This window comes from Astyanax mexicanus, chromosome 1 (assembly GCF_023375975.1).
Source record: "Astyanax mexicanus isolate ESR-SI-001 chromosome 1, AstMex3_surface, whole genome shotgun sequence".
In the NCBI taxonomy this organism is placed as follows: Eukaryota; Metazoa; Chordata; class Actinopteri; order Characiformes; family Acestrorhamphidae; genus Astyanax; species Astyanax mexicanus.
This window is the reverse complement of record NC_064408.1, coordinates 126,337,965-126,363,951: the sequence shown is the minus strand read 5'-3', so window position 1 is coordinate 126,363,951 and position 25,987 is coordinate 126,337,965. Positions and strand designations below refer to the sequence as shown.

General features: G+C 35.2%; 1 protein-coding gene across 1 annotated transcript in view; it reads left to right on the top strand.

Moving 5' to 3' along the window:
- The first annotated feature begins 23 nt into the window (after positions 1–23).
- The window catches only part of LOC125784817 (CKLF-like MARVEL transmembrane domain-containing protein 6), a 33,841-nt gene continuing 7,877 nt past the window's right edge, over positions 24–25,987 (top strand). The window contains exons 1-4 of the mRNA XM_049468572.1: positions 24–131; positions 466–609; positions 23,226–23,402; positions 24,515–24,613. Of these exons, the coding sequence (XP_049324529.1) occupies positions 487–609; positions 23,226–23,402; positions 24,515–24,613 (399 nt within the window). The 5' untranslated portion in view covers positions 24–131; positions 466–486. The remainder of the gene's footprint in view (positions 132–465; positions 610–23,225; positions 23,403–24,514; positions 24,614–25,987) is intronic.

Here is a 25,987-nt window from a genome sequence, read left to right as displayed (position 1 = left end):
TTGATCTCTTGCTGGGAAGCGTTGGTTGGGCTTTTTTGATCTACGTGATTCAGCGCAGTTTTTGCGGAAGGACTGTTTCTACTACCCAACAAAAGACGACAAGACGTGACGGCGCGAGGGAAAAACGACAGGTAAACGTCTGTTAAACGTCGTTTTGAGCGTCTTATCTAAACGTTTCGGTGGTTTGTTGGGTGAAAGTGTGTTTATTTGGGCTGTAAAGGTGAGTTTTGTGGGTGTTTTGGTTTGCTTTCACTTTCTTCCAAGTTCGAGTTTTCTTGCGTGGAATTACCCGTTCCACCTTAAATGGTGCAGCAGTTACATTGTGGCGCCACGTGAGGCGCCACAATGGCGCCACAATGTAACTGCTGCACCATTTAAGGTGGAACGGGTAATTCGATGTTGTTGTTTTTGTTTAAAGCTAGTTTTCACACTTTTTTCACACTTTATGCTAATTTTATTCCTCAGGCTGGTTTATAAAACTGAATAATGGAGAATCCAGAGGTTTATAGCCCCACAACCACGGCCCAACAGCCCACCAAAGACAGATGTTTCATGGTGCCGTCAAAACATCTGGACTCCAAGAGGTTCTTCCTTAAAGCTCTGGAAGTGGTGAGTGACCCCATGACCCCAGCTCGTGCTTGTGTCCCTCCTTTCTTGCCGTCCAAATACGATGCACTAATGATCCCCCCTCATCCAAACTTTAAGATCACCCACCACTGCATCACTCTAGAGGAAATAAACCATTATATTAAAATTCTAAACAAAATTTTAAAAAGTTCCGAACTTCTAGGCTGTTCCATTTTTCTAAAAGTCCACATTTCAATGTTTATAATGTGTATAAAAAATTCTAAGTTCTAGTCTAAAAGTAGTTTCTAGATATATGCATAGATTATAGTCATGGTTGTAAAAAAAATAAAAATAAAAAATCTAGAACACTTCAAATTGTTTTGAAACTTAAAGCTTGTATGTTATTGTGTCTAGGACAATTATAAGCATTGAGAATCAAATGTAGACACTGCATAAATGTACAATATTACAATATGTCATTATTTTAAAGTTCAAAGTTACAGAGTTCTATGAAATAAATGCATAAGTTGCAGTATCTTGGAAATATTATTATTAAAAAAAAAACTTCTAGTTTAAAAAAAGCTTGTAATTTAAAGTTCTAGCTAAAAGTTCTCAAAAATAAAGGTAGGTTTTAGAAATGTTCATATTGTCAGATTGTCTAAAATGTCACTTTAAATTAAATTCTTGGTCACAATATCTAGAACAATTCAAGATAGAAATTGTTTTCAAACTTTTTTAAAAATAATTGTGTCAAAGAAAATTATAAATACATAAATACATTTTGAGAATCTTGGAAAATATATTGGAAATATTATTATGTAGAAATTAGAGTTACAGAAAATTGTGTTCTTTCCAAAATTCCAGTTCACATTTTCAAGAAAAAATGAGAAAATATTATTAGAAAAATAAATGTAATTTTAAGTCCTAGCTGAAAGTATTCATATTGAGTCATTGTGTCAAAGGTTTTCAATTTTGAATGAACTGAATTTAGACACTACAGAAAATCTGAATTGATACACTGTCATTATTTTAAAGTTATACGAGATACATTTTAAGATGCAGTATCACTGCATAAATATTATTTTTTAGAAATTAAAGTTAAAGAAAATTATATTCTTTTCAAAGTTTTGGTTCACATTTTCTTGAAAATATTTAGAAAATATTTAAAATTCTAGCTAAATATTCTCAAATATGCCATTATTTAAAATAAGTACGTATTCCAAGCATACATACATAGCATTAAAATTAGATCATTCTTTGTTCATGAAAATCAGCAATTGTGCTAAAGAAATCTCAGAAATATGCATTCATTAAAAAAAAATAAAAAATCCAAAAAATATTGCAGTTGATGTAAATAGTTTTTTTGGTGTTTATGATGGTTGTTTTAATGCTTTTATTTGAGAAGTTCAGGTTCTAGCAAAACATTCAATATTTTAAAATTCCAAGCAAGTCTTTTCTTTAAACTTCAGTATAATAAGTTTCATTATCTTGGAAATGTGGTTATATTATATTATTTAAAAATACTACTTTACAATTTATAAAATATAAATTGATATTTAAATTCCAAAACTCTAGGTCATATTTAGTTGCTTAATTTACTTAAGTGTTTCTTTTTTTTTGATGGCTGCTTTGATGTTGTTCTTATGGTGTAGGTGGTGGTTGCTGTGGTGTTTCATGGGATTGGGAGGGTTTTTGCAGTGTTTGGTCACTAATAGATCTATGGCGTTTTTTTTTATGGGTTTTATTGTTTTTTTTTTTTTACTGGTAAAATGATCAGTAAATGTACGTTTTTCAGTGAAGAGCTTCTGTGTGATGGTTTAGATGTATCTGTTTAGGACTGATATGTGAGATTTCACATGATTTTATCTTAAAAAATGCATGTTTGTTGCGATTTAGGCTAAATTTTAGGGCTAATAAGCGAGTTATGAGATATGAGTTATGAGTACCCAGCCTCTCAGTGCAGTCATGCAGCTATTAGTTTAAACAGATAAGGATGCAAATATTGAAATATCCGTCCTGTTTATATATTACTAAGAGCATCTGCAGAACAGTGGTACAGTATAAACAGCTAAATATTGATACAGAGCAATCATTAACACCAGTGGCCATAAAATGATGAAGCAGAAAAAGCAATAATTGTTTTAAAATAAGCTTTTATTTTAATAGCACACCAAAATCTGCGCCCCCGCCATGAAAGCACCCCCTCTCTTGGGTGCTCGTTTTTGAATAAAGTTAGCTAAAGCAATTATCTCCGTATTTATCAAGAAGACGTTGCGTACACGCCTACGAGAGGTGGTGCTTTTCATGGCGGGGGTGCAGATTTAGACACTATACTATGGTGCTGAATTCAGCACCCCCGCCAGGAAAAGCACCACCTCTCAGTAGCGGCTGCAGGTGAAATGCTTCTTTTTTCTTATTTTTTACGAATCAGCGTAGCTTAGAACGGTATCTAGTTTTTTTTTCTTCATTTTCTAAGGAAAGGTAAAGTTGCATTTTGAAATTAGAGTTATATAGAGTTTTTTTTTTATATAACTCTAATTTCAAAATGCAACTTATTTATTTATCTCGTAGAACTTTGAACCTAAAAAAATGACAGTGTATAAATTCAGAATTTCTGCAGTGTTCTGGAGCAAATAATTGATTTTAACTTATTTTAATTTTTAACCAAATTATGTGTTTCCTAGATACAATTACTTAAAAGTTTGAAAACAATTGGAAGTTTTCTAGATATTGTGACTTAGAATTTTGTTTTAAGTGGCATTCTAGACAATCTGACTATGTATATTTCTACATAGAAACTACTTTTTAATTTAAATTTTAATTTTTTTTCAGCTAGAACTTAAAATTACAAACATTACAAACACTAACTATGACTATATATATATATATTAATATACTGCAATAAAAACGTTTTTAGGATAACGTCTTATTCTGATAACACACTGAAAGGGTTTGGGTTATCTAACGTTTATTTTAACTGCAGCCAAAAAAATATAGAAAAGATTGTTTTTGTGATTAACTATAATTCTGCAAATGTTGTTCTCTATAGTCAGTGTAGGTGGGGCTTTTATTCATTTTAGCAAATGTGTTCAAACCCACTTCTACACCAGTGTCAGTGTGAATTCACCAGAGCCTTTAGTTCACTATCAGTAGATCAGATGACTGTTGGGTGTTTATACTAACTGGGAATTTTTGCTATTTGTCATTGTGGTTGTGTGGAAGTTTTGTGCCTTCTTAATGTTAAAAACTCGTTTTTTTGGTTTGTTTTTAACACTTTTTTTAAGTTACTATGTGATTCCTTATGTGTTCCTTCATAGATTCAAGATTCAAAGAGTTTATTGTCATATGTACAGTACAGAAACGGGTTTCAGTGTACAATGAAATTCTTTCTTTGCTCTTTGCCAAGAATGCCAAATAGAAGATAGAAAAAGTGCAAAAAAATACAATAAGGTTATAAATATTAAACTAATTGTCAAAGACATAAAAAAAATAAAAGTTACTTAAGCAAAGAAATGTATAAAAAAAGTGCAAGTGCGAAATAATGCAGTTATGGACATTAACTATATATATTAAAAAAAGATTAACAGTAAAGTGACGGCTGCAATGTAAACATGTTGAAGTAAAGTGCAGGGTTATTCCTGAGTTGTGTTCAAGAGTCTGATCCCAGGGTTATACCTGAGGTGTGTTTAGAGTCTGAAGGCAGGGTCATTCCTTAGGTGTGTTCAAGAGTCTGATGGCCGTGGGGAAGAAACTGTTCTTTAACCTGGTGGTCTTGCATTTTACACTTCTGTACCTCCGGCCTGAGGGCAGAAGTGTGAACAGTCCATGCTGGGGATGGGTGGAGTCTTTGATAGTAATCTGATAATCTGATAATCTGATAGATCACTTTACTATTCATTTACTCTGTACTGTATGTATTTTACATTGCAAATGTTCTTTTTTTTGGCAATATACAAGGTTGGGCAATGAAACTGAAACACCTGTCATCATTTTAGTGTGGGAGGTTTCATGGCTAAATTGGAGCAGCCTGGTGTTCAATCTTCATTAATTGCACATTGCACCAGTAAGAGCAGAGTGTGAAGGTTCAATTAGCAGGGTAAGAGCACAGTTCTGCTCTAAATATTACTATGCACACAACATTATGGGTGACATACCAGAGTTCAAAAGAGGACAAATTGTTGGTGCACGTCTTGCTGGAGCATCTGTGACCAAGACAGCAAGTCTTTGTGATGCAGCAAGAGCCACGGTATCCAGGGTAATGTCAGCATACCACCAAGAAGGACCAACCACATCCAACAGGATTAACTGTGGACGCTGTAAGAGGAAGCTGTCTGAAAGGGATGTTCGGGTGCTAACCCGGATTGTATCCAAAAAAACATAAAACCACGGCTGATCAAATCACGCAGAATTCAATGTGCACCTCAACTCTCCTGTTTCCACCAGAACTGTCCGTCACCACAATCAATTATTGTGCTCTAAAACCAGGTGTTTCAGTTTCATTGTCCAAACCCTGGTCTCGAGTCCGGACCAATCAAGAGCTGAGTCAGCGCCGAGCTCAACTCAAAATCCGAGGAAACCAGGAAAACTACAGTAATCAGCCCTTTAATCAGGCATTTAAATGGCTTTTTGAAAGGTAAATAAAATCGTTTTTATGGGATTTAAAGTGTGAATTCAGCTGTAAATGGAAATATCTGCGCAAAAAAAACTGTGCTAGACTGAGGTGCACAGCTTTCCACTGGGGGTGGGCAATATTATATTGTATACAATATATCGTGACACAGAAATATCATGATATTAAAAATCCATATCGTGATAATAGGGCTGTTCTGTCTTAAAAGTAGTCTATTATTTACTGTGAAGCTTTAGGTGTATTTATTGTATAATTGTTTTAGTTTGCAGTTTATATGCATGCACTAAATATTCTGCAATATTATTTGATGCATTATATTATTTTATGCTTTATTATTTATTTTGCCACATTATGATTATACTGTTATACTATTATACTATATTCCTGAAATGAATAAATTATTTTAGTTTTCCTATATCGCCAAGTATACCGTTATCACAAAAATACCCTGAAATATCGTGATATTATTTTAGAGCCATATCGCCCACCCCTACTTTCCACACGTGCTCACGTTTACAAGCACGTGCCCAACCATGTGGATGATGGAGGCCATACATGCGGTTACCTCGCACTTCTCAGGCAGCAGCAGTCTGTCACTCACACAGACACAGAGACAGCGCTGTGTACCTACAGTACTTCTTGTGTCAAGAATCACAGCTTTGCAACATGACGTGTTTGCGACGTGTCTTTTGCACATGCGCACATCGCCATGACGATGCTTAAATGATGTATCGTGCAGCCCTAATATGTAGCTTAATATGCATGCTGTTCTTTTAAAATGCTCTTACATACAGTACCAATCAAGAGTTAGCTCCTTAAGTTCAGTGTGTTTTTATTATTTAAAAATGTTCTATATTATAGATTAATACTAAATTCTTTCAACCTATGAAGAAAAAACATATTAAATTATTTACTAAACAAAAAAGTGTTAAACAAACCAAAATATGTTTTATATTTTAGATTCTTTTATGCAGGTCCTCTTGTTTAGAGGATCAGTTTTAAACATCTCTGCTGGATTTTCTCAGTCAGTTTTATGAGGTAGAGTCTCCTGGAATTCAGGCTTTCAGTTAACAGCTGTGCTGAACTCATCAAGAGTTAATTACTTGAATTTCTTGTCTCTTAATAAAGTGTTTGAGAGCATCAGTTAAAGTAAAGTAGTGAAGAGGTAGAGTTACAGGTATACAGTGAATAGTGAATATTTCAGTAATGTTCGAATCCAGGTTATGAGAAGCAACAACTACTCAGTCAAACATTACGATGATGAAACTGGCTCTCATCAGAATAACAGAATGTTCTGTGATGTCACGGAATGTTGTGTGATGTCTCCTCTGATGGTCTCTCATTTGTTGTATTGTTGATGCCTAACTGATGATGTATTGTGTATGTATTGTGTACTGGCTACCCACTGAAGCTGCACTGATTGGTGGCAGTTGTAAAAGAGGCGGAGTCTGGTTCTCTCCTGTATTGACTGTATAAGGGGCGTGGCCTCTGTTCAGGGCTGTAATAAAGGGAAGGGTGGATCAGGTTCAGACAGATGGTGTAAGTGTTGTGAAATGGGTTGGTCTTTGCTCGGTCAGCGTTTTCAACACTGTGTCTGCTCTCAAGCTTCCTCTTAGTTAACAAAAGCGTTTTTTATTTATATTTTTATTTTAATTTTAAACTTGCAACAAAAAAGTAAAAATAAATTACAAATAAATAAAATCAATAAATGAACACTTAGAAATGAAAGTACACACTTAAAAACAATAGCAGTAAAATGAAAGTACATAAACAGACTAATCAGAATATATATATATAAAAAAAGAATCTCATTGAATCTGCATACAATCATAATTATAAACCAGTAGCAGGTAGGGTGCCGATATTCGGTTAAATATATATATGTTGATAAATATATTACATGAAAGTCGAAAACTCCATAGTTATACACTGTTTTAAACAGAGGGAACTGAGGGCTGGGCGATATGGCCCTAAAATAATATCACAATATTTCATGTTTTTTTAAAACAATACTTTTGGCAACATGACAAAACACTGCATTAAAAAAAATCAAGAATACAGTATTGTAACAAAATGAGAATTAAATAGTGTTATTGTATACGACATGATCTGGCACATTCTTAACTGAGATATTAAAAAATACAAGAATTGTATCAGATTTGTAACAGAAGTCAATGTCCAGAATGATCAGTCATGATACTAATAATAATAATGCACTCCAAATTTCTCCATATATCCAGGATTAAAGTAGAATAAATGATACTGGACAGATATAATCTGTCTCTAGTCGATATATAATGGGAAATAATGAGAACAGTGTGAATTTTTCTTTTGATAAAAACACAAAAGTAGTACCCTAATGTGATAATTAGGGGGGTGATATGATACAATATTTTAGGAAGTTTTATCATTAACTACATAAAAAATGTTGGCGATGTTATTGCGTATGCATATTTTAAAAAGTATACTTAACATGAAAAAGTACATACTTAAAAAAAAATACATACTTAAATACATAATAAATATACTACAGCTCTGGAAAAAATAAGAGAATCAGTTTCTCTGATTTTGCTATTTATAGGTTTATGTTTGAGTAAAATGAACATTGTTGTTTTATTCTATAAACTACAGACAACATTTCTCCTAAATTACAAATATAATATTCTCATTTAGAGCATTTATTTACAGAAAATGAGAAATGTCTGAAATAACAAAAAAGATGCAGAGCTTTCAGACCTCAAATAATGAAAAGAAAACAAGTTCATATTCATAAAGTTTTAAGAGATATAATAATATAATAACCCTGGTGGTTTTTAATCACAGTTGTTTTCATGCATCTTGGCATCATGTTCTCCTCCACCAGTCTTACACACTGCTTTTGGATAACTTTATGCTGCTTTACTCCTGGTGCAAAAATTCAAGCAGTTCAGTTTGGTGGTTTGATGGTTTGTGATCATCCATCTTCCTCTTGATTATATTCCAGAGGATTTTAATTTGGTAAAATCAAAGAAACTCATTGTTTTTAAGTGGTATCTTATTATTTTTTAGAGCTGTAGATTTAAGTACAAGTTAAAAGCATTAGGTTGTGGTTTTAGGTGCTTTTTTTTGTATAACTTTACTTTGCGTATTGATGCACATATTGTGCACACCTTAATGCTACAGGACAGAAAACTGCACTAAAGTGCACTTTAAACAGTATTTATTGCCACTATATATTTTCTATCATTACAACGTTTAATTTAAAGTATATTTGCTTAAAAATACACTTGCAGAGAAAGTATATTTAATATGTATATTTATTGAGTATATTAAATAGAAAATGCACAAAATGGCATTTTGGAATTTACTTAATTTTAACATACTTTTAATGCTCTTAAGTATAATTCCTTTTCCCAAGGGTTCTTTATAAACAAGCTGGTCAGCAGTTGAGTTGTCCAGTTTATCTCCATCATATGTGTGTGTGTGTGTGTGTGTGTGTGTGTTTTGGTTTCTCTGGAAGTGTGATGTAAATCCTGTTTTCTTCAGAAAGCTTATTTTTGTAAGAGAAGCAGATTTTTTATGCTGTTTGGAATTGTTGTGTAATTGATTGGATGTAGAAGTTGTGGTGAAATCTGGTGAGGGGGTGGTGTGTGTGTGTGTGTGTGTGTTTGTGTGTACTGTGTGTGTGTGTGTGTGTGGTGGGGGGGTGGGGTTTGTGCTGATTTCCCAGCTGTTGTTTCCTTATATCGACATGTTTTTAACATTTTATGACCGAAATAACAACAACAACTCATAACTGAGTCAGACTTCCACATTCTCACAGACCAAGAGCAATTATTGCTATCTTACACCCCGCCAAGCGTCTATTTTCACTCCTTCCTCCTGTCTGGTTTAAACAGCAGCAGAGCTTCTGAATATATCTACACTGATGGACGTGGTGTTCTGGAAATGAGGTGTGTTCAAGTACATTTCTGGAGTTTTGCTTGTTTATCTTGGTAACAGAAAACACAGGAGCTCCACTGACTGAGTAAAACCTAGACAGATGCCAACAGTCGGACATTCATCGCTATCTTGGCAGTGATTTGTCAAATAAGGTGCGTGCAGCAGTGCACAAACCCAACTTTTAGGCCTACAATGAACAAAATAAAAGTGTGAACGATCAGCTCAGTTTCCTCTGCTGATATGTTCAGCTGTTTTTATAGTTTTAAAGCAAAAGAAAAAGGCTTGAAACAGGAGTCATAGCCAGAAATAATTGTTGACTAATCTACGAAACTCATGACTTTTGCGTGTTTTGAGCCACGCAAGCTGTACTTTTCCCGTCGTTACAAAAGCAAAGATGTAAAAATGTCCCAAGAGTAAAAGTGCAATAAAATAATCGACTAATTGGGAAAAATAATCACATTACGCCCAAAACACTCCAAATTTAGATCAAGCTACACAGTACATGTTAAACTGCTCACCTTTATTGCCTTTTGCTTGTTTTGACCTGCTTAGACAGCTAGATAGATATATGGACAGATGGATGGATGGATGGATGGATGGATAAGTAGGTAGATGGATGGATAAGTGGATAGAAGCATTGATAACTGGATAGATAGATGGATAGATGGATAGATGGATGGATGGATGGATGGATGAGTATATGGACTCCAGCAGTGCTAGATAATACTCACCTCTGAAAGATGAAGGACCTAGCGTTTAGCCCTATGGTTAGCGGCTAGTGCTAATACCGCTCCAGCTGTGATAGCCAGGGTTAGCAGCAGGCTACAGGCGGATAATACTCACCTCTGAACTGGGAAAGAGCTAGCGCTTAGCACGGCAGATTATGCTAATACTGCTCCAGCCTTGATGCTGGAGACACTTTACTCTACTTCTGTATAACTCTGTTCTTCAGTGGAGTGACTTTACTGTTCTTTAATACCTGACTGATAGAATTCATACATAAGAAATTAGAGAATTTTAAGTGCATGAAAAATAAGTTAATCGGCTAATTATAAAAATAATCATCAGAATAACCAGAATAATCATTAGTTGCATCCTAATACTGAGCCGTTTCTCTACAGAGCGCTCTAGATGTTCATCAAAAACTCATGAAATTCTGCTTTAAATCTGTTGTTTTCTCCTCATTTTTGCCCTCATTCACAGGCTTTTTATATCCTGACTCTCACAGACGCTCTACAGTGAGCTGCTGATTGAATTTAGCAGCTTTTATTTAATTTCATTTCCAGAACAGGTCCAGCTGACACCACTTACACAGTCACATGATCCTGCAGCTAAAGCCAAGGTCAAGCTGAAGAAGGTCAGCTGTGTGTTTTTCAGCTAAACGTATAAAATTATTAACCAATAGAGTCCATCGTTTTCTAGGCGTCACGCTCTGCTGCAGAAACTGCATCTAAAATATTACACACAGCCAGCTAACGGAAAAATAACCTCCAGCGGCCGTTAGTGCCTCCAAACCACTCTCGAGTAGAGTTGTGTAATTATGCAAAAATACATAATACTGACATTTCAGATCCAGACTAAAAAGGAGCACATAAGGAATCATGCAATAACTTAAAAGTGTTAAAAACAAGCCAAAATACTTCCTGGGGTGGTCCTGATGAGTGCCAGTTCCATCATCATTATCATCATCATCATCAACACCTTTGATGATGATACGGATGAATATGGTGACCGATAGGGGTGTGACGAGATCTCGCGAGATTAAAACGTGACAATATTTCTCGTCAAGCTTAAACGTGTCTCGCGGAGAAAAAAAACTGTTTAGTGTGGACTTCAAGCATAGTCTTAATATGACTGGTTATGGTAACGAATAGTTAAATTACAAGAGATTTAGGAGAAAAAAAAACACAAACGATAGTCTTAATATGACTGGTTGTGGTTTGCACTTATTGTTTGCACTATATAAGACCTAGAAAAGTTGTATTTTTATTTTTTATTTTTATTCTTATTTCTATTTCTTATAGAATCAATGTGTGAGAGAAACCAGTCTGTTAAGTTTGCGTTATATGATTTTTCTCAAATAAAACTTTCAATTTTAAATTTTTGACGTTTTCTTAAATTTTTTATTTCAAAATCGTCTCGTCTCGTTCTCGTGAACCCAGTATCTTGTCTCGTCTCGTCTCGTGATATTAGTGTCTCGTCACACCCCTAGTAACCGATATTACACCCCAAAATATCGCACCACTCCTAAATATCACATCAGGGAACTACTTTTTTTTTTGCTGTTCTCATTATTTCTCATTATATATCTACTAGAGACAGATTATATCTGTCCAGTATCATTTATTCTACTTTAATCCTGGATATATGGAGATAGTTGCAGTGCATTATTATTATTAGTAGTAGTAGTAGTATCATGACATTCTAGATCATTGACATCTTTACAAATCTAATATAATTCTTATATTTCTGCACCAGGAGTAAAGCAGCATAAAGTTATCCAAAAGCAGTGTGTAAGACTGGTGGAGGAGAACATGATGCCAAGATGCATAAAAAAAACTGTGATTAAAAACCAGGATTATTCTACCAAATATTGATTTCTGAACTCTTAAAACTTTATGAATATGAACTTGTTTTCTTTGCATTATTTGAGGTCTGAAAGCTCTGCATCTTTTTTTGTTATTTCAGTCATTTCTCATTTTCTGTAAATAAATGCTCTAAATGAGAATATTTTATTTGTAATTTGGGAGAAATGTTGTCTGTAGTTTATAGAATAAAACAACAATGTTCATTTTAATTAAACATAAACCTATAAATAGCAAAATCAGAGAAACTGATTCAGAAGATATAAAAATATTAGTTACATTTTAACTGTCCTCTTCTCTGTGTTACAGACCGCAGTAGGAATATGTGTGTTTAGTTCAGGAATTGAGGAGTTAATGGGATTTAGTGAAATACGTCGCTCTGCTCTTTATTCATTGATTTGTGTGGAAATTAGATTTATTTAAAGCGTTTATAATCCTGTTCGGCTGAGTGAAGCTTCACTCGGGACTTTTATTATTTGTTAGGGATGAGTGTGCTCTTCCTGTTCTGAGTATTAATGCTCTCATTCATAAACACTGGGTCTACTGTAGTTTACAGTGTTGCACTGATGCAGCACCTGTTACAGGGTATATTGCAGAAAACATATATAGAGAAAAGTTTTTTTTTTTTTTAAATGTTAAAAGTAAATTACACAGATTAAATATGTTTTTGTCATGCTTCAGACAAGGAAAAAAACACTTCTTTTTATAAATACTTATTTCTTGAACACTTTCACAGGAAACAAACCAGCAAAGCACATTACATTCACCTTAGCAGTGCTGTTCTTATTGTGAATTTACCTCAGTAGTGCTGTTTTAATTGTCAATTTGCCTCTGCAGTGCTGTTCAAATCATACATTTACCTCAGCAGTGCTGTTCTAACCATACATTTTTCATACTGTGAATTTGCCTCTGCAGTGCTGTTCAAATCATACATTTACCTCAGCAGTGCTGTTCTAACCGTAAATTTTCCTCAGTAGTGCTTTTCTTATTGTGAATTTACCTCTGCAGTGCTGTTCAAAGCATACATTTACCTCTGCAGAGCTGTTTTAACCATGAATTTTCCTCAGTAGTTCTTTTCTTATTGTGAATTTACCTCTGCAGTGCTGATCAAATCATACATTTACCTCTGCAATGCTTTTCTAACCATGAATTTTCATCAGTAGTTCTTTTCTTATTGTGAATTTACCTCTGCAGTGCTGTTCAAATCATACATTTACCTCAGCAGTGCTGTTCTAACCATACATTTTTCATACTGTGAATTTACCTCTGCAGTGCTGTTCAAATCATACATTTACCTCAGCAGTGCTGTTCTAAACATAAATTTTCCTCAGTAGTGCTTTTCTTATTGTGAATTTACCTCTGCAGTGCTGATCAAAGCATACATTTACCTCTGCAGAGCTGTTTAACCATGAATTTTCCTCAGTAGTTCTTTTCTTATTGTGAATTTACCTCTGCAGTGCTGTTCAAATCATACATTTACCTCTGCAATGCTTTTCTAACCATGAATTTTCATCAGTAGTGCTTTTCTTTTTGTGAATTTACGTCTGCAGTGCTGTTCAAATCATACATTTACCTCTGCAGTGCTAGTCTTATCAGAACGTTCCTCAGCAGTGCCTTTCTAATTGTGAATTTTCCACAGCCCTGCTATTCTAATCAAACATTTACCTCAGTAGTGCTATTCTAATCCTACATTTACCTCAGCACTGCTATTCTAATCAAGCTTTTACCTCAGCACTGCTGTTCTAATCATGAATTTAGTTCAGCAGTGCTATTCTAATCAAACGTTTACCTCAGCATTGCTATTATAATCAAACATTTACCTCAGCAGTGCTATTCTAGTCATTCATTTACCTCAGCACTGCTATTCTAATCATGAATTTAATTCAGCAGTGCGGTTCTAATCAAACGTTTACTTCAGCATTGCTATTATAATCAAACATTTACCTCAGCAGTGCTATTCTAGTCATTCATTTACCTCAGCACTGCTATTCTAATCATGAATTTAGTTTAGCATTGCTATTATAATCAAACATTTACCTCGGCATAGCTATTGTACTTATGAATTCAGTTCAGCAGTTTGGGGTATTTGTTTTTGATGTTGAGATATCTCTCTCTACCTGCACTGAAAGGTGTGTGAGATCCGTTGGGGCAGGTGGCCAGGTGTAAATGAGGCATGTGTGTGTGTATTAGTGTGTGTGTGTATTAGAGTGTGTGTGTGTGTGTGTATTAGAGTGTTAGTGATAGTGATGTGTGGAAATCCCCCGTATCTCCTGAGTGTGAAACGCTGGTACTTCCCTCCTCCACTTCCTGCACTGATCTCAGATCAGGTTGTTCAGGGGGAAACTGGTGTAACTGGTGTAGTTATAGTTATAGTGGGTGAACTGGAACACAGTTCTACAGGGTGAACTCCAGACACTGCCCAGACCAGAGAGAGACACAAAGTCATGTGACCCGACTCATCTGATCTGATTTAATGCCTTAAAACAACCGGGCAAATTTATCTCATTTATTCTCCTTTAAACAGCCAGAAATCCTGATATATTTACTGTTTAAATCAGTGTGGGGGTTTCAGATCAACTTGTTTAGGGTGGGGGTTTAAATAAGATCATCTGAGCGCGGGGGCTTTAGATTAACTCCTTCCGAGTGGGGGGTTTAAATGAGTTAAACTCAGAGTGAATTTTTTTTTGACAAACTCAGTGTGGGGGTTTTAGATGAACTCATTCAGAGTGGGGATTTTAGATGCGGTAATCTCAGAGTGGGGGTTTAAATGAGTCCCTCTCAGAGGGGGGGTTTGAGATTAACTTAGTTGGATTCGAACATTACTGAAATATTCACTATTCACTGTATACCTGTAACTCTACCTCTTCACTACTTTACTTTAACTGATGCTCTCAAACACTTTATTAAGAGACAAGAAACTCAAGTAATTAACTCTTGATGAGTTCAGCACAGCTGTTAACTGAAAGCCTGAATTCCAGGAGACTCTACCACATAAAACTGACTGAGAAAATCCAGCCAAAGTTCTTCAAATACTTCAATTTTGTTTAGCTAATAAATAATTCCATATGTTTTTTTTTTCATAGTTTGGGTGAGTTTAGTAGCAGAAGCTTATCTACTGAGATTCCCTCTGGTAGATTTATTATAGGAAGATCTATAATCTCTATTATATCAGTTTTAAAATGCAATATATTAATTTGATATCTTTAACTGCAGAGATTTCCAGCACCACACCAGTGTTTATATTGCGTGTTTGTTGTGTGCAGATCTAAAGTTGGGGTTATTTTAGTCTCAGCAGTGCTTGAGGTTCCTGTAAATAGGAGTATTTTTATTTTACTGCGCTGACGTCACTCAGACGCTCTGTTTTTCTACTTTACTCGACTCTAAATCCACCAGAACTTCAGCACATGACCGCAGGACTGAGCGGAACTGGGTCAGATGCTTCGTCTGTCGGGTTTACCCTGAGAAAACTGGACTGTTCACGGTGGAAATCACTGAGAAATTCCCAATCCTCTGGTTTTATTTCCTTCTGATCAGATAAATTAAATACCCTCTAAACTCCTGAACATCTGAACCATGGCTGGGGTGTGTTTACATTCTATACAGTACAGTTATTACAGTTAGTTTTGGTTTCAGGCTCTACAGGACGAATCTAAAGTAGCAGGACGTTATTTTAGAAACGAAAAGAGGAAATGAAAAGTACAGTGTCTCGCACTTTGAACTCTTTCACATTTGGTCACCTTACAGCCACAAACTTCAATATATATTTTACTGAGATTTTAAGTGATAAAACCAACACAAAGTTTACAAGCAAGGAGAGCAGTGATCAGAGTAGGGCTGGCCCGAATAGCGTTTTTTGAGCTCCGGATATTCGGCACTGATTCGAAGCGAATATTCGAATATTCCTTTTTAAAAAAAGAGGTAAAAAAAAAAAAAAGGAAATCACGGCCCCTTTAATCCACTGAAAAATGTTCAATTTGCTCTGACCGACGAGACATATTCACCCCGGATTTTTGGTGTTTTTATCCCGGATTTTTGTGTTTTCACCCCATATTTTTTCTGTGTTTTTAGCTCAGATTTCTTTGTGTTTTCATCCCGGAATTTCTGCTGCCCCACACCGCGGCTTATCCGCTGCGTAAGCAGGCTAGGAGGCTGCTGCTGCACGGTTTCTCCCTGCGCAAGCCAGCCCAGTAAATTGCTGTTTGTGTTTTCACACTTAGGTTATTTGCTTAAAAAAACAAACAAAAAAAACGTTTGTTCAGGAAGTATTTTATATTCTTAAACATTGTTAATTATAGAGGACAGTCATTGTAAACTGTACTTGGTCTATTTCGGTTAAAGGATTGTGCAGGGCATATTACTGATTTTGTATTTTTGCACTTGGGCTATAAGCTCAATATTAAATATTTCGTTTGCTTAGAAATTATTTTATATTTTTAAACCATTTTAAATTATATTAGATAAGAGGAAATTCGTTCAGACATCATTTTTGTAGGCCAGGCTTTTGTAACCGATTTAGCCCCTACTGTTTCCACATTACCCCTTACGTTTTATTATATAAATCAGTTTCGTTTTTTTTATCATGTATAATAGAGGTCTGCGCGAGACTGATTTTTAAACCCACTCTTCCACGCTCCCGCGTTTCTGTCTCGTTACCGCTCCGCAAAAAAATTGCTTCTTTTAATCCCGCGCCCGCCCGCCACATACACATTTCTGCCGCTCCCGCCCCACGTTCCTAATATAAATTAAATAAACTACATTTAATGCTTCAAATTTACTTATATATTTATTAAAACAGCAGCGCTGAAAAGTGCGGTCCCGTTCCTTACCCCAGTCCAAACACCATCGGTGTGTGCGTGTGTGTGTCGGTCCATCCTGCGCGTTGAGAGTTTTCTTTAGGTTTTTTTTTAACAATTATTACAGTTTTCTTAACTATTTATTAATTTGCTCCCGCATCGTCTGGATTAAACTCCCGCTCCAGCCAATAACAGTTCAGTTCTGTCCCGCGCGCAAGATATTCTGACGGGACCCGCGAGAACAGAAGTGGTTAGAGTGAGGTGGAACTCTGGAAAGGAGAAAAAAAACGAATATCCGAATACCAAAATTAAAAACCGAATACCTACTCAACGAACGAATATCCGAATACCCGAATATTCAGGTCCAGCCCTAGATCAGAGACGCAGCCAAGAGGTCCATGATCACTCTGGAGGAGCTGCAGAAATCCACAACTCAGATGAATCAGGAGAATCTGTCCACAGAACAACTATCATAAGTCCTGTGCTCCTCATATTTGGCCTTTATGGAAGAGTTTCAAGAAGAAATCCACTGTTAACAGAAACATATGAACTGCTGTTTTATTGAACCTTTTTTTTTTTTTTTTTACTTTTTTGGTCCATCCCAAAATATCAAATGTAAAACGTGCTGCAAACCACGATTCAGATCAAAGAACCCAAATCAATCAGTCACAATTTCAAGTAAATATTTGGTGCGTCGCCTTTATCTACAGTAGTGTTGAAGCTGCAGACATGTGACGGTTCATCACGGGTGTATTTCACACATTTCACTCATTTACAAGCACATCCCTCCGCCATGTGGAGGCCATGCGGTTACCTCGTGTTTACACCTGCTCCTTCTGATTAATTCAGATTAATTCAGGTTTGTTCTGGTTAATTCTGGATACATTTGTTTAAATCAAGCTAATTCTGGTTAATTCAGGTTAATTGAGGCTGAATGAGATCTGGTTAAGTCAGTACGGTTGTAGTTGTGACGGAGTTGATGTTTCTGTTCTGGTTAATTCAGGTTTACTCTGGTTTAGTCAGGAGGGCTGTTGTGACGGAGTTGATGTTTCTCCGGTTAACTCAGGTTAATTCTGGTTTAGTCAGTACGGCTGTAGTTGTGACGGAATTGATGTTTCTGTTGGTCTAGTTAGTTCAGGTTAATTCCGGTTAATTCAGGTTAACTCTGGTTAACTCTGGTTAATTCTGGTTAATTCTGGTTAATTCTGGTTTAGTCTGTACGGTTGGTGTTGTGACGGAGTTTCTGTGGGTCAGGTCAGTTCAGGTTAATTCTGGTTAATTCAGGTTAATTCTGGTTAATTCTGGTTAATTCTGGTTAATTCAGGTTAACTCTGGTTAATTCTGGTTAATTCAGGTTTAGTCAGTACGGTTTCAGTTGTGATGGATTTGATGTTTCTGTTGTTCAGGTTAACTCTGGTTAATTCAGTACGGTTGTAGTTGTGACGGAGTTGATGTTTCTATTCAGGTTAATTCAGGTTAATTCAGGTTAACTCTGGTTTAGTCACCACGGTTGTAGTTGTGACGGAGTTTCTGTGGGTCAGGTCGGGGAGTGTGTGCTGGGAGGTGGTGATAAGGCCTGGTGGTGACGTAGCCGTCCGGTTAGCGTTAGCCACAGGTTCCTCAGGAAGTGGGGTTATCCTGCCTTTTTCCTCCCATTACATTAACACCGCTAACACTTAGCGGCTAACGTCACTCTCCAGCTCACCAGCAGATTCACTATTATAACCTGAACTGTTACAGCCTGAGTTACAACACCTGCCTCCATTACCTGATCAACTCCTGTTACTGACGTACACAGCTTATATAATCTGTACTGGAGTCTGAGTCAATTCATTTTCCCCATTGTCCTGATCTGATACTTTGCCAATACCATTAAGAATTAAATAAAACGTTTTTAATTATTAGTTTAAGCAATGTTTAGCATGAAATAAACAAATGCTAAATGATTTTCATATAAATATATGCATCTTTACTTTGCATATTTATAATAATAGTGTAGTGTGATTTAGACTAGACTTTTTTTTACTGTATTATAATATTTATAACAGAGTGAAGTTTTGATGCTTTTAAATGAGAATATTGTGATATTCTGAGTTACTGAGTTTAACAGAACTTTAAGAGTAGAATCAGGTGAGCTCTGACTTTGGTGGATTGCTATTTTAACGGTGCAGCTACCTGGACGTGTTCAACAAACTCTTCTCAGCAGAGGAAACTGAGCTGCCGGTTGACGCTTTACTTATTTACTATTCTGTTTACTGTTGATGTAAAAGTTGGGTTTGTGCACTGCAGCGCCAAGATAGTGATGAACGTCTGACTGTTGGCGTCTGTCTAGGTTGTATTCAGTCGGTGGAGCTCCAAGATAAACAAGCAAAACTCCAGAAATGTACCTGAACACACCTCATTTCCAGAACACCACGCCCATCAGTGTAGATATATTCAGAAGCTCTGCTGCTGTTTAAACCAGGCAGGAGGAAAATAGGAGTGATAATAGACTGTTAACAGGGTGTAAGATAGCAATGAGCATCAGCAGATTTAATATAATAGAAGGTATAATATTGGTTATTTGCATCTGCCAAAAACTCCCACATTGGTTGTTCCTTAAGGTAATTTCTCATAGTAATTTCTGGGTAAGAGTAGAATCAGAAACCACATTCAGTACTGATGTAGTTTCAGTATGAAACTCTGCTCTCAGCTGATCTGGGCTCGGTTTCCTGAACGTTTCTTACAACAAAGATTTTTTTTTTTTTTAACGGCCTCTCTCTGTATCTGTCTCTCTCTCTCTTTCTCGCTCTCTCTCTTTCTAATAGTTATTTGATCTAATGTCTCTAAAAACAGTGAAAGTAGTTTTATCGTAAATGTGCAGTAGTACTAGTTATTCCAGTTTTCAGTTCAGATGGGAAGTGATGATGATAAGTAGGGTAGGGATGGTATAGATAGCTATGAGTGGGTGTATATATATATATCATATATCATCACTGTCCAATGAAAAACATGCATCTAAAAAAAAAAGGAACTTTACAGGAGAGAGAGACGATGTAAAAAGAGTTTATTTCAGGTCATTTTTAAGTATTTCTATTGGTCCTTTCATCAAGAAATTGTGGTGCAGTGTAAGGGACAGTTTGTCTGTTTAAAGTATGTATTAGGGGTGGGCGATATGGCTCTAAAATAATATCCCGATATTTCAGGGTATTTTACTTATATATACTTGGTGATATAGGAAAACAGATAAATAATTAATTAATTTCAGGAATATAGTATAATAGTATAACAGCATAATCATAATGTGGCAAAATAAATAATATAGCATAAAATAATATAATGCAGCAAAATATATTGCAGAATATTTAGTGCATGCATATAAACTGCAAACTAAAACAATTATACAATAAATACACCTAAAGCTTCACAGTAAATAATAGACTACTTTTAAGACAGAACAGCCCTATTATCACGATATGGATTTTTAATATCATGATATTTCTGTGTCACGATATATTGTATACCATATAATATTGCCCACCCCTAGTATTGTAGTAAACTTTGTAAAATTGACAAAAATCGAAATACTTATTTTTCATTGGACAGCGACGATATGGTTTTGGACAGGGCTGCACGATGTATCGTTTAAGCATAGTCACATCGCAGGACGTGTGATGTCACTTTCGATTCTTGACACAAGAAGTAGATACACAGCGCTGTCTGTGTGTCTGTGTGAGTGACAGGCTGCTGCTGCCTGAGAAGTGCAAGGTAACCGCATGTATGGCCTCCATCATCCACATGGTTGGGCACGTGCTTGTAAATGTGAGCACGTGTGGAAAGCTGTGCTCCTCAGTCCAGCACAGTTTAGCAGCGCAGATATTTCCAGTTACAGCTGAATTCACACTTTTAATCCCAGAAAAACAAACGCTCTTATTTTTCCTTTTAAAAAGACATTTAAATGCTGAATAAAGGGCCGATTATTGTTGTTTTGCTGTTTTCCTCGAGTTTTGAGTTGAGCTTGGTGCTGATTCTTGATTCTTGATGGGTCCGGACGCAAGACAGCACGTGATTGGGGGCGGGTCTGGTGATGTCATTGTTTAATGGGTCTTGCATTGTTTAATATTGTGTTTTATATATATATATATAGTCAGAAAAAGAACATTGGAGTATAGATGGTAATTTTTTTTTTCATTATTTTAAAATGTTCTATATTAATACTAAACTCATCCAAACTATTAAGAAAACCATATGCAATTATTTAGTTAATTAAAAAACTGTTAAACAAACCAGAATATGTTTTATATTTTAGATATTTAAAACAGTTTTTGCACATCTCTGCTGGATTTTCTCAGTCAGTTTTATGAGGTAGAGTCTCCTGGAATTCAGGCTTTCAGTTAACAGCTGTGCTGAACTCATCAAGAGTTAATTACTTGAATTTCTTGTCTCTTAATAAAGTGTTTGAGAGCATCAGTTAAAGTAAAGTAGTGAAGAGGTAGAGTTACAGGTATACAGTGAATAGAGAATATTTCAGTAATGTTCGAATCCAGGTTATGAGAAGCAAGAACTACTCAGTAGGGTCAGTCAATCTGAAAAGGAGAATTTCAAAAACTTTGAAAAAACATGATGGAACTGGCACTAATCAGGACCACCCCAGGAAAGGATGGAAGAGCGAGAGTTTCCTCTGTTGTACAGGATAAGATCGTCAGAGTTAACAGCCTCAGAAACCAGTATTTTGGTTTGTTTATCACTTTTCAGTTACGATATAATTCCACGTTGCATACAAATTGGTGCTGAATAGGTATCAATTGCTATAGATATGTATATTTATTTATTTTATTTATTGAAAGATGATTTGATTAGTATTGGCATCATAAAGGAAATCTGTGTTCTGATGCAGTAAATAAATGATTTTACATTCGATTATAATAAAGTTTGTGTTTGGTAAAGTAGTGTACTGGAGTTGGATGTTGGGTTCAGTCTGAGCTGCTTCTTTATCTGACTGTTAAAATCTGCTGCTCTATCTTCAGATCTATACTGACCTCTAGTGGCTTTATGATGATCATATAATAGAAATAATACAGATTATTCCTAGTATTCATTTTAATGTGCCGTATCGAATCACACGCAATAATATCAGCAACATTTTTTTTAATATGGTGAACAATAGATATTATACCCTGAAATATTGTGCAATATCACCCACCCCTAATCATCACATCAGGGTTCTACTTTTTACTGTTTTTATCAAAAGAAAAATTCACACTGTTCTCATTATTTCCCATTATATATCTACTAGAGACAGATTATATCTGTTCAGTATCATTTATTTTACTTTAATTCTGCATATATGGAGATATTTGAACTGCATCATTAATAATATTAGTATCATGATATTCTAGATCAGTGATTTCTATTACAAATCTGATCATTTTTTAATATATTTTTTTATATATCAGTTAGGGATGTGCCATTTCATATCGTATCTTCATTTTGTTGCATTAGTGTATTCTTGAAGTGTATATATATTTTTAATTCAATGTTTTTTCATATTGATTTATTTAATTTTTTTATTCTAATGTCTTATATTTTTTCTTTCTTGTCCTTACTTCTATTATTCATTTAATCACTTCTTATAATTTTTAACATTTTACTTTACTTTTAATATTTTTTAATATTTTTTTTACTTATTTTATATTTTATACATTTTTTGCTTTTTACGTGTAAATTCTGTTTTTCATGGTATTTTAGAATTTTCTGTTTTACATATATATTTTATTTATATATATTAAATGTTGATTTAAATGAGTACTTCTTTTATTATTTTTATTACTTTTTATTATTTCTTATTATTTCTAAATTATTATTAAATGTTTTTAATCCCTTTGATGTTATAAATGCTCGACAACATTGTAAATGTGGGTCACCCTCAATAGTTTTTTTCCCATTCAAAATAAAGGTTGGTTAATATTGTAAAGACATTATTATCACGAAAATACCATAAAATATTGTGATACTTTTGTAGTTTTATTAATTAATAAAAAATATATATACATGGTAACTATATATTCCCATAGAGTCCCTGTGGAGAAAAATCATGTAGCCAAAAATAATTCGGGTCAAAAAAATTCTGATGGAAAAAATGAAGTGAAGCGTCAGGGGTACACAGCAAGCAAGCAAATTTCTAATTTTTTTTCAACCTGAATTTTTAATATCTAAATTATTTTTTTGCTACATGATTTGTTTTTACTTACATTTTTTTGTACCTGAATTCTATAATTTAGCTGAAATGTATCATCCATCTTCTATCTATCATTTTAAAACTGTTCTAAACTGAATAAAGTGTTTGGGAGCATCAGTTAAAGTAAAGTAGTGAAGAGGTAGAGTTACAGGTATACAGTGAATAGTGAATATTTGAGTAATGTTCGAATCCAGGTTATGAGAAGCGAGAACTACTCAGTAGGGTCAGTCAATCTGAAAAGGAGAATTTCAAAAACTTTGAAAGTGTCCTTAAGTGCAGTCACTGCAACGACCATCAAAACATGGTGGAACTGGCACTAATCAGGACCACCCCAGGAAAATTCTGATCGAAAAAATGAAGTGAAGCGTCAGGGGTACACAGCAAAAACACCAGATTTAAACACTGTTCATTTTCAAGAATGGTGTTTTTTGTTTCAGGTTCTGGTGAAACTGAGGTGGGATCACCCAACCAATAATTAATGAAGAAACAATGAATGTGTTTTTGTTCCTCAGCTCCTGTCGTTCGTGGCCTTCGTTCTGGAGGAAGTGGTCAGTAACTGCACTTCCTGTGCTCCGCTGTATTTTTTCGAGTTCGTCAGCTGCACAGCCTTCCTCTTCACCCTCCTCCTCCTCATCCTCCTCGTCACTCCGCTGTACCTGAGAGTCGGCATCACCTGCTGGCCTCTACTGGTAATACACTCCTTACAGCTTGTAGCTCCGCCTCCTCAGTGTGTAAAATCACAGTACCTACAGTAAGAGAGTTATTAATATACAGCGCTTGAAAAAAATATTACAAATATTAAATAAACATACTGAAAAATTAGTTCAGCATGTCCCCATTTACTTCTATTCTAATGACATTTTAAGTTTACTAGTTTTTGTGTAAAATGTGTATAAAGGTGTTGAATTGATGCTCTGTGGTAATGGACTGTAATCTACAGATACAGCAGATACAGGTGAGAGTGATAAAAGCTGAAGTTCTGGTTTTAAAGTTAGGATTACTGGTGTTTTTAAATATATTTGAAACATGTTTTTTCTATGTAATAAACTAATATAGTACACGTTTAGATCACTTATGCTTGGTTCTGTTGATAAACTTTTTAAATTTTTTGAATTTTACTTGACTGTTCTTGATGTCAAATAATGTATTATTAATTATTGTTTTATTTAAAATTTAATTTGAACCATTTTTGCTACAGATATTAATACATTAACATCACATACGAGTGATTTTAGTGTATACAGCTCTTTAAAAAATGAAGAGTCCGATTAAAAATGATGAGTTTCTTTGATTTTACTAATTTAAAATTATCTGGAATATAATCAAGAGGAAGATGGATGATCACAAGCCATCAAACCACCAAACTGAACTGCTTGAATTTTTGCACCAGGAGTAAAGCAGCATAAAGTTATCCAAAAGCAGTGTGTAAGACTGGTGGAGGAGAACATGATGCCAAGAGGCATGAAGAAAAACTGTGCTTAAAAACCAACCAGGGTTATTCCACCAAATATTGATTTCTGAAAAATTATAAAACTTTATGAATATGAACTTGTTTTCTTTGCATTATTTGAGGTCTGAAAGCTCTGCATCTTTTTATTTATTTCAGCCATTTCTCATTTTATGCAAATAATAAATGCTCGAAATTACATTTATTTATACTTTTATTTGTAATTTGGGAGAAATGTTGTCTGTAGTTTATAGAATAAAACAACAATGTTCATTTTACTCAAACATAAACCTATAAATAGCAAAATCAGAGAAACTGATTCAGAAACTGAAGTGAGGTCTCTCTGTTCTGCAGGATTTTGTATACACGCTCGTCATCGCCGTTTTCTTCGCCATTGCCTCGATTGTGTTTGCAGCAGATAACGGAGATATGACCACGGAAAAAGCCGCTGTGGTATAGTAGCATCTTCATTTTTATATATTTATATATTATATTTATATATTTGTGTGTGTGTGTGTGATCTGATTTTTAGATTAGGGTTTGTCACAGGAGGGCAGCACTTATGTGAAAGGCTGAGGTAGAGGTCAGGTTTGGGTAGTGCACCTCCTGGTGAGAGATTGCTGACTACTAGACTTGCCTCTATGATGCATACCATAATTTTCGCACTATAAGATGTTCTTAAAATCCTTTAATTTACCCATAAGTCATCAGAGCTCCTTATAATCCGGTGCTCCTTATGTATGAAAATATACTAGAAAACAGACGTTCACTAAATTAGGGTTCGTACGGTCATGAATAACCTGGAAAAATCCAGCAATTAAAAAAAAAAAAAGGCCTATAAGGCATGAAAAATCTTCTGTTACACCAAAGTAACACCTTAGCAACCACCCCCTTCCCACAGCAACCATGTAGCAACAAACAATTACCCTATATCGACATCTCTGCAAACGCTAAGCAAACAGCGTACAGCTTAGCAAACATTTAGCAACACCTTAGCAACCAACATCTGTACCACACTAACACTTAGCAACAGCATAGCCATGGCCTCACAACAGGCTTTTCAACCACCTAAAGTAGCAATGTTAGGTTTTCAAATTAGGTTTCCATAGCAACTGCCTAATAGCACTTAAGCAACCACCTACCAACAACTTCAACCAGCTGTCTTCTGTTATACCATAGTAACACTATAGCAACATCTTAACAAACACGTAGCAACAACGTAGCAACCAACATCTGTACCACACGACCACTTAGCAACAGCATAGCCACAGCCTCACACCAGCTTACCAACCACCTAAAGCAGCAGTGAAATTAAATTAACAAGTTAGGTTTTCATAGCAACCACTTGATAGCACATAAGCAACCACTTAGCAACAGCGTTAGCAATTCTTTTGGTGTTCCATAGCAAGAATTACTCAACTAAGTAGTTACTTTAAGAAATCTGAAAAATGTCAAAAACTTGTAAACACCATAACAAAAAAAACATTATGATGAAACTGGCACTCATCAGGACCATCCCGGGACATGAAATGAAGTTTCCACATGACCAACAGATCGGTTAGCTGCTAATGCTAATGCTAATGCTCCAGCCTTAGTGCTGCACCGATGTTTTAAAAATTGTATGGCTGTGAAAATTTGCCTTGAAGGCATGAAAAAGTCTTCTGTTACACCATAGTAACACCTTAGCAACCACCCCCTTCCCATAGCAACCATGTAGCAACACCTTAGCAACCAACAATTACCCTGTATTAACATCTCTGCAAACACGAAACAAACTACGTACAACGTTTAGCAACACCTTAGCAACCAACAACTACCCTAAAGCAA